At 42.6% G+C, this 9,765-nt stretch overlaps 1 protein-coding gene across 2 annotated transcripts in view; it reads right to left on the bottom strand.

The window, feature by feature from the left end:
• Positions 1-283: 283 nt before the first annotated feature.
• The window catches only part of rab3gap2 (RAB3 GTPase activating protein subunit 2 (non-catalytic)), a 33,693-nt gene continuing 24,211 nt past the window's right edge, over positions 284-9,765 (bottom strand). The window contains exons 24-35 of one of the 2 annotated variants that reach the window (XM_037542254.1): positions 8,909-9,083; positions 8,623-8,790; positions 8,403-8,509; positions 7,235-7,301; positions 7,061-7,131; positions 5,650-5,685; positions 5,412-5,531; positions 4,124-4,339; positions 3,540-3,629; positions 2,624-2,824; positions 1,394-1,558; positions 284-1,068 (exon numbers count right to left, since the gene is read on the bottom strand). In XM_037542254.1, the coding sequence (XP_037398151.1) occupies positions 916-1,068; positions 1,394-1,558; positions 2,624-2,824; positions 3,540-3,629; positions 4,124-4,339; positions 5,412-5,531; positions 5,650-5,685; positions 7,061-7,131; positions 7,235-7,301; positions 8,403-8,509; positions 8,623-8,790; positions 8,909-9,083 (1,569 nt within the window). In that variant the 3' untranslated portion in view covers positions 284-915. The remainder of the gene's footprint in view (positions 1,069-1,393; positions 1,559-2,623; positions 2,825-3,539; positions 3,630-4,123; positions 4,340-5,411; positions 5,532-5,649; positions 5,686-7,060; positions 7,132-7,234; positions 7,302-8,402; positions 8,510-8,622; positions 8,791-8,908; positions 9,084-9,765) is intronic. The other variant, XM_037542255.1, reaches the window with a different exon arrangement.

The following is a 9,765-nucleotide window of genomic DNA, read 5'->3' as shown; positions in this document are numbered from 1 at the left end:
TGACTCAGATCTGGTGTTTTCAGGGATGTGTGGAGGCAAATCTGATCTTATCAAATCCGACCTGAGCCAATTTCATGTGGTCTTAGATCGGATACGTATCTGATTCATGGCTATGAGATTCATGTTTTTATTCCACTGTGCGTGTTCCATCATTCAGCGTTACTCTGGCAGCAGCGCCGAACAGACGTTAAAGCCTGTAAACGGTGGAAAAGCAGCTCATCTCACCTTTTCTTCCTTCGTCCGGCTCTAATAATGAAGCTGAGAGCTGATCAGAGTTAATGATCTTCTCAGCGAAGCTCGTTCTGCTCGTTAGTTTGTGCTGATGATGCAGTGATTCAGTCACGTGACGTTACTGAGGAGGAGGAGCTCATGAGGGTCATTTCAGGAGCCGGTTCATCACATTAAAGATGGATTTGAGTCACGTACCTAAACCAGTGTGAACCACCGTGTCAGAGAGATCAGATCTGAGCAAAAAATCAGGCTTGTAATGTGAACGTAGCCTAATGTGGAGTCTTGTTTCAGCATTGAGTTTGCATTATGCTAATGGGTGGGCTATGAGCAATCTTTACTAGCTACATCAGCCTCGTAGCTCCAGTGCAAAACTATAGATGCAAACTTCAGACACCAAACATGCATCTCCTGACCGACCGAGTTAAGGGGAAAAAGTGTGTAAATCAGTTTTTTGCTCAACTACTTCATCCATTAGATTGACTCAAGCTGACTGCTTTGAGAGGCCTCAAGCAGATCAAAAGGTGACTCCTGAAAATAAGCCAGACTCCATAAACCTGTGCTTAGAAAGTGTCTGGACTCCAAGAAATCCAAGCTTTTCACTCTTTTTCAGTCTGTTTCATTGTTTCTTTCTCATCTCTATGATCCCTCTCTCCTGACCTCGTGCTACTCTCACTCTCATCTCCATCACTTGTGCTCCTGTAGTGAGTCCACAGCCTCCAGCAGGTGCAGTGCGATGCTGTACTGGGCGTGATTCTCCGGCAGCATCTCGATGACTCTGCACACCAGCCGGCTGCTCTGCTGCAGCGACACCGAGGGACACTGCAGCTCGCTCGGGTCCTGCAGGAACACAAAGAGTGTGTGTGGAGAACAAAGATAAGGTGTGAGACTTTTTTCCTCCAAGTTGTGTTTTGAATAGCGCTGTCAAATTATTGATAAAATGAATCGCATTTTATTTTTTCAAAAATAAAAACTATATAAATTGCAGGGCACTTAGCCATAGTTATAAAATAAGATTCATCAGCATGATCAGATATTTATGCCCTTGGTCTGGATATATATGGTCTAGCTATGAACCTGGTGCAGAGGACTATGTGGACTGCAGTTGTGTACATCTATGCTTGTGTGTGTGTGTGTGTGTGTGTGTGTGTGTGTATACACTCGCCATTGCTTTGAGCCAAGTGCACAGGGTGGGGGGCAGTCGTGCAAGGAGCTCCATGGTGGCTTTGGTCTGGGTTTGTGAGTGCAGCAGAGAGAAGGCCAGTCTCTGACCGGTCAGCACCAGGAGCTGAGAGCCCAACACATCTTTATCCTCCACCTCCAACATCACCTGAGAGAGACAAAGAGAAAGAAGTACCTCTCAATATTAATACATATTTTCTTCTCAAGGCACAACCAAAAGCCCTTGAGTTGTGGTGTCACACAAGAAGCGTAGTCCAATATGTGAGTACTCTAAACACCCGTGCAGCCCAGGAACAAGGCGTGCATTATATTATTATTTGTATAGGTGTAGTGTAAGCTCCAGGTTCTGGACCTTCAGGATTGAGCACCTGCACTGTGTACACAAAAGCCTGTACTAGAGGACCTCTAATACTAATTTCAGTGATCATAGTTTTATGTTTGGGGTCCACTGAAGCAGATTTACATGCTTAAATGTTCCAAAAACATTATTTTTCTCAGACTGTACAACTCTTCACCCTCTGTCTAAAACACTGTTAGAGCTCCTGTGTCTTTAAGCCCCGCTTCCCGATGAGTCCGTTGGGCTCTGATGGGTCATTTGCTACAGCCCTGCACATTCTGTCCATCTTGCAGTCTACAGACAGACCCTTCTCTCCTGAGCAGCCGTAAACGCCGGTGTGGTTGTTTTTCTAATAGCGTCTGTGTCAGTTTGAGTCAGAGTCAGGCCAGAGTCTTCTCAACGTGGCTACAAAACGGAACACAATCTCGTCAGACCTACTGGAAACCGGGAGGAGTGCGTCATCTTGTAACAAAGAAAAAGGGCTGGAATTCCAAGGAAAATGTGGTTTCTGTGGGAGAGAGTGACTCCCTCTGGTGGGCACCTTGGGCATTGTGACTTGGCAGATTGTTTGCATGCATAACACAATAACACACTAAAAGAAAAGGAAAAACCAGAAAATGAAACAGGTCCCCTTTAAAGACATTCTGATCCAACAGCTTACGCATAAATGCGGGCAATAAATGTTTATAAGACTAATAAGTTTGTAGTAATAATTACTATGTGAGACTCGTTTAACAGTGAATTATTTTAATGTTTGTTATTAGGCTCTAATTATCCCTATGGTTTGGAAGCCTTCATTAGTACTGTAAAATGTGGAAAATGTTTAAAAAGAGTAGCTGCATCGTAACTTTTGTCTAGTACGGTATGTTTCCTCACCTCCTCTGCACGCAGGTCCAGGCCCTGGTTGTAGAGCTCCCAGACGAGGTGCCTGCGCAGTATATCTGCACTGACCTGCAGCAGAGAGGCCAGTTCCATACACACTGCCAGCCAGTCAACTTGCCCGCCTGTTTTGGCAGAGCCGCTGTCCTCTGCTTCACCAACAGCCTTCACCCAGCCGGTCAACACCTGCATCAAAAACTGCAGAGAGAGAGAGAGAGAAGGAAAAATAACTCACGACTATTCTTTAAAGCAACTTTCCATTTTCAGCCAAGACGTGTTTGTCACGTTAAGTCCAAACTTTACTCATTTAGTTACAATTGTATGCACAAGTTTGGATGCCCCTGGTCAAATTACCCCGGCCAAATTACCCCGGACATATTTTGTTGATTTTCTAAGTTAGAAGAAGTTACATCTGCTAAAGAAAACTGCAGCACATTTAAAAGCACAACTTCTGTTTATTTACTGAATTTAACCATTAAAAAACATATTTTGTATTTATGTTGTTTGTTTTTTTTCCCAGTATGTTAAACTCTGCAAATAAATAGAAATCATGCACTAAAATCAGCAGGAAAATGATACATTTAAGTTTGCTCCCTGCAGAGGATGTGTTTTTTTATTTTTTATTTTTTTACTTAGAAAATCAAGAAAACATGGAACGTGACCAGGTGTTCCAACTTTTGCCTCCGACTGGAGCCAACAAGCAATGGAAGCTTATACTACACTACAACTGGATATTGGGATTGGGTATGTTAGATTTTCCACTAAACTTTACCCTTCAGATTTACAAAGAAAGTAGCAAAATGTGGGACACAGAAACGAGTAGGTCCAACAGTAGAGCAGCGGTGGTGATGGTCCAGGGACAATGCCGATGGCGTTTGTTTTTAAAGAGTAGAGAATGAGAAATGAGTCTGACCTCCTGCCTGATGGCCACCAGGTTGGGGTCTACGTCTCCGCTGGGTAGGAGCTGGATGGACGTCAGGTCCCTGAAAAAGGCGTTCTTCCCCTGCAGGGGACGACAAGAGCGCACATAACACCACGTCTCACTGACATTGCTCAAAAGGTACCGACCAGTCCGATCCTTCCTGAAAGTCCTGTTTTTATAAGTATTTGTGTGTTTGGATTAATGACCACTAACGATTAATGTTTTTTCAGAACACAAATTGGCAAAAAGCAACAGAAGCGGCACATTTATCCTATATAAAGACAACTGTTCCATCCTTCCTTAGGATCCTTTACTTCTATTCAGGTACATTTGTGATCAAAGTGATGTCTTTTTTCCTCAGATACACTTTAGTTAGACTACATCAAAAGGGGGAATGTAACTAACAAACCTTTTTTGCAGTGAATTGTGCCTAAAAGTGATAAAAACGTCTTTGGTTTCTGAGAAACAAACTGAAAAAAATCCTCTGAGAAAACTAAGGGAAAAGGAAGAATCTGACTTTGAAATAGCACACAATGAAAAAAGCATTAAAACACAGAGATATGGTGTGTTTCCACCTTGCTGTCGAAGAGGCTGAGGGGTTTGAGGCGCAGGGAGAAGCTCATGGCTGCGTGCAGCAGGGAGGCCAGCAGGCAGTGATGCTGCACCAGCGGATAGTGCACCGCCTTCTGCTGCAGAGCCAGTTCTGCTATAGACGCCAGACCCTCAGCACTCCCCCACACCTCCTCCATACACAGCTCTGGCACAGACACCTCCTCCACCCCTGAGTCCGCCTGAGAGAGAATATGTCCACATATTGTTCAAATGAACATTCAGGAAATAAAATGACTCTACTAAGATATTTTTCACAGTATTTTTCAATCAGAAAAAGAAAATATGAAATTTGTGATCAGCCATGCACGCGCACATAACCACCACAGCAAAAATGCTCATCAATAAACCCTAAAAAATGCAAACCGGCAACACAGATATTTGTTAAAGTGCCTGCAAAAGCTAAACAATCACGTCGGTTTTTAACAATCTGTCCTTAAGAGAAAGTTTCAAAAATTCTGCTCAGTTAAATCACTAAGATATAAGCCATTCAGAGTATTTACGGTGAATACCGAGTCAGAACTGTTTACAGTGGTGGTAATAGGAACCAGACGTCTGAAGAGTTTAATGTTCGTCTCACAGTAAGTTATTATTATTATTATTATTATTATTACATGAAACAGCTACAAAATACACTGCCTAAAGCCTGAGACACTAAGTCAAGTCAAGAAAAATCTGAAAAATCTGGGTCCGAGCCCCCATGAGCGTCGTCAATGGCAACAGTGGCAAGGAAAAACTCTCCTTGAGAGGAACCAAGACTCAAAAGGGGAATCCATCCTCCTCTGGTTCACACCGGATAGCAAACAACATTAGTTCAAAATATGAGAATACAAAACAGGGAAAACAGGTGGAGCAATGGTTGATTAAATAGTTTATGTTTATGCATCAGTAGCAGCAAAAGGTTTTCAACCAACTAAAATGTATTTTTTTTATATCCATTCATGTCAGGGAAGTACATGCAGAACATTCCCAGCCAAAATAGTTGCCAAGAAAACCCTAGTTTTGCAGATTTGTCATTATTTTACCGTTTTCAGCACTATAAAACGCTTATAGGTTCACTGGTCATTTTGGATGGTAAATAAAATGGCTATAAATGTGCTGTAGACAACGTGACTTCTGGTTCCTATCACCACCACTGTAAAGAAAGTTTCTCTACAATTACCCATTTTACACATTGTAGCGCTGGTTTAACGATCCTGCTGTAAGACGTAAGCATAGTCCTGCACGTGCATTCTCATGCTGATCATTGCTTACTTTGGAGAAAAGAGGATAAGGAGGTAGAAAAGAGGAAGGCGAGACCTCCATCAGAGTCTGCAGCAGCTGCACACAGGAGCCCAGAAAACTAGTCATCGCTGCATCCCCCATTCCCACGTCCTGCACACACACACACACACACACACACACACACTTGTATGAACAAATTTTTTTTTAAATGTTTTTTTTAAGCATTACACTGATATTCCTTTTCTGACTGATAGTCCAGAAAACTCACCCGTCTGCAAAGTCTGTCTTTTGGAGCCTTCCCCACCTATGAGCCCCACAGACAAGTCAGTATTAGTCAGTATCATGGAACATACAGTACCAATCAGATGTTTGGACACATGCATATTCATCATAGTAAACCCACAGTATGTAAGTTTTGGGGATTTGGAGACCTCTCTGGTGGAAATGTGTAATTGTGCAATTTGGTAATGTGGTAGCAAGTTTTGTAACGTGTTTCGGACCTCTTCCCCGAGCGGATGACTTTTGCAAGTGAAAGAGTATTCAAAGTCAAAACTTGGTAAGAACGTGTCTTTTGAGGCTGTAAGTGAATTATCTACCACTGGAGTCCAAAAACCCCACGAAATCTGAACAGACAGCTCACACATTTCATGAAGCTCCTGAAGAACAGTTCTTGTGCTGATGTTTCCAGAGGCAGTGAGGGACGCAACAAAGGATAGCCATTTTTTTAATGTGCTACATGCTGCAGCACTCAGTAGCCTCACTCTGTGAATTTGTGTGGCCTACCACTTTGTGGCCGAGCTGTTGTTGCTCCTAGATGCTACCATTTAACAATAATAGTACTTATAGTAACATAGTGGCCATGACAGTGCCACGTTTAAAGTCACTGAGCTTCAGTACAACCCATTCTACCGCCACTGTTTGACTATGGAGACTGCAAGACTATGTGCTTGATGTTAAACACCTGCAAAAGATGTGGCTGAAATAGTGTAGTGGATAACATCTCTGCCTTCTACGCTGTAGACTGGGGTTCAATCCCATCCTGGGTAACCACCCTACACTATACCAATAAGAGTCCTTGGGCAAGACTCCCAACAGCACCTTCACCTCCCTGTGTAAAACGATCAAATTGTAAGTCGCTCTGGATAAGAGCGTCAGCCAAACACCGTAAATATAAATGAAACATCTGAACCCAATTAGGTGGTGTGTCCACTTACATGTGGCCATTTAATGTAAATAATGTGGTTAGGTGTCTACGTACTGTATACTGTTTTTTTTTATGTCCCTCAACAAATAGTTTCCAACAAGGCCTCAACATCAGTGTATTTTCTTCAGTCCCGTTGGAAAAGCATCTCAGCTGGCTCATCATGAAGCTGACTGAGAGGACGCAAAGAGCACGCCAAACAAAGTGAGGGCTACTTTCTAAACAAACTTAAAATAGATGGTAGTGTGATTTGTTTAATGGCTCTTTTTTGGTAACTATATACTTCAACATATTATAATATTACATAATTATTACACAATTATGTGTAGGGTGTATTATTGCAAAATGTAAAACAGTAAAAATGAGGATAAATCCTTCTATAAGTAGATGCGTCCGCACCTTTGACTGGTACTGTACTTTCTAATGAATACAAACGTGTACACATCAAATCAATTAACAACTCAGAAACCACACTAGCCTTTTCCATTAAGAAGGCAGCAGCGGAGAAGCGTTTGACAATAAACGTGTTCCACATCATAGAGGAAATTCCTGAGGGAGAAAGAGACGAGAACAGGCTTTTAAAATGAAGAATTCTGCATTTAACTTCAGTGAAAAGAGGACACCCTGGGTTCTTTTGAGTAAAATCTCTTACCTAACTGAATATGAGGGCTACAAATCATCTTCAGATACTCCACTGACCACTCCAGATACCGGCCCATCTGCAGAGGAGGGGGAGGGAGAGAGAGGGGGGAGAGAGAGAGAGAGAGAGATTTTTTCTCAAAAATACCACTTTAATATTTTGCTGTTCAGTTCTTCAGAAACTACTATTATTGTACCATCACTCCTGAGATATATTTGAAGGTACTGTCAAAGACTGAATGTTAAAGGGAACTAAAAGGGAATTCCAGTATTTTCTGCAATTAATAATGAGTAATAAACACAGAGCAAAAATTTTAAAAAAGGATGCGCTCAGTGATGCATTTTGCATTTCAGCTCACACTGAAAGAGTACTTTAATTAGTATATATTATGTGCATTATATATATAATGCACAAACTGTTTGAATGCAGGAATGAAGGAAACAGACAAAGCAAACAAAAACAGCATTTTTCATTATTGTTTGCTATTTTTATTGTTACTGAGATTGTGCTGTGTTACATTTGGACATTTTATTGAGGAACTATTACATTTTTGGCTTTTTTATCCAAATTCTTTTCCTTTAGCCAATCATTTTCAGCTAAAAAAATTTGCAGCGTCCAAAATTTCGGTGCATCCGTTCATGTGCTGTCCCTGCCCCCGCCCCAATTCTCTCTGCAATTTAGTCGCCTCCAATTCCACCCACTAGTTAGGACTCCCCCAGTCACACAATACTACCAGTGCTAGGAGGGTGAAGGCTAAACACAGGCTTCCTCCGAGACCTGTAAACCAGAAACCACATTTTTTCGAACTGCCGCTCACACAACGTCACTGGGCAGCTGAACGTGGTTGGAGGAAAGCGCCTGTTCTGTTATGTCAGTTAACAGATGCCTGCACTGACTAGAATTGTGTTGAGTGATGGGGGGAGGGAAGGGGGAGCCTTCCTACCCACCCAGAGAGAGCGAGGCCAACTGCGCTCTCTTGAACTCCCGGCCACGGATGGCTACAGCATCACCAAGGATCAAACTCGCGATCTCCTGATGACAGAGCCAGTTCATGTACTGTTTGAAATGCAGCTAGATAAGTACTCATTACCCAAACGTATAGAAAGGTATGCGCTTGGCAATGTTAACTTTTTTATTAATCTACATTCTTTGTAATATGGGGTTTTGTAGGTGTACTTGCCTCTGGGTCTTTGTTCCACTGTACCACATACTCCCAGCAACAGTGAGCCCACAGCACATCAGGGGCCAGAGAGTGGGGAAACCGCTGACATACACACACCAGCAGCTCTGCAATAAAAACACAGGTACTCAGGTTCAAAGAAAAGGCACCAAAATACAAATAATATTTAAAAGACAACTAAGTACAGATGAATTCAACTGGGGAAAGACTCCATAATTACCCTCTAGCCTTTGAATGCCATCTTTTTCCGCCTCCGCCAGCTGCAAAAGTTCTTCTACAGGTTCTTCAGAGTTCTGCTCAGCCACTCTCCGCTGCACAATATCCTGCAACATTTCTGGAGCAGCATCTTGCCTGAAGATCAGCTTTGCAACACTGTCTGCTACACCTCCTGAGAGAGAAAGAGAGAAAAGGAGAGCGAGAGAGATAAAGGGAGAGAGTGAACGAGTGAGAGAGAAATGTGTCTGTGTACTTGTTTGTAAGCGTCTGTCACTCAGTATCTGCAGTACCTCTGCCACTCTCCAGCAGGGATTTAACTGAGCAGCGTGGGACAGCGCCCCCTGGTGATCCCTGAGGGGGAGGCAGACTCAACAGTGTCTGCAGCGCCAACACATCCTCCAGCTGCCTCACACACACCACCCACTGCTCCAGCTCCAATGACACAAACTCCCAGTCTGCCTGAAACTACAGAGACAGGAAGATGTTTGAAAAGCTCCAAAACACATATTTCATTATAATACAAATAAATAATGTACTATTAAAAAATTATTAATTTACGACCAAACCAGCATCTAACTGCTTAGGGGTGCGTTTCCCAAATGCTTCGGAACGCTGAAGAGGTTCAAACTACGAGGATATTTTTCCATGCAGTTTATTCAGAAGACCAATTACCCCGAGTATGTCTATAACTCATATCTTGCACACCAAACATGATTATTTGTGAATGTGAAACATCATTTAATTCTCCCTCCCTTGGATTTTTGTAAAGTTTCACCGGCGACATGAACTGACTGACCAATCACATTCATGGCGATAACCAAGATGACAGATCAGCCTTGTCCCAACAACTGGAACTTTCTGACAAACATCAAAAGGATTAGAATCTCCAAAACCTGCTCTAATGGAGCTCAAACTGGGCTAAAACAATATCCAAGACAAATACGGAAGCACTCAAAGTTTCCCAAAACAGAAAGATACTTTGTCACTTTTTCCCCATTATGTGAGCATCTTTTTGCACTTGAAGACATTGAGTACGTTTGTTTTGAGCTTCATCACATGTGGAGCTACGTGTGTAGTTACGAAGATCTAAGCCAGAGGTCACTAATAGGCGGACCGTGGTGCGAGTCCAGACCCAGACGATGTCCTA

Source organism: Pygocentrus nattereri, chromosome 10 (assembly GCF_015220715.1).
Source record: "Pygocentrus nattereri isolate fPygNat1 chromosome 10, fPygNat1.pri, whole genome shotgun sequence".
Lineage (NCBI taxonomy): Eukaryota > Metazoa > Chordata > Actinopteri > Characiformes > Serrasalmidae > Pygocentrus > Pygocentrus nattereri.
The sequence above is the reverse complement of the archived record's forward strand: the minus strand, read 5'-3'. Positions and strand labels throughout refer to the sequence as shown.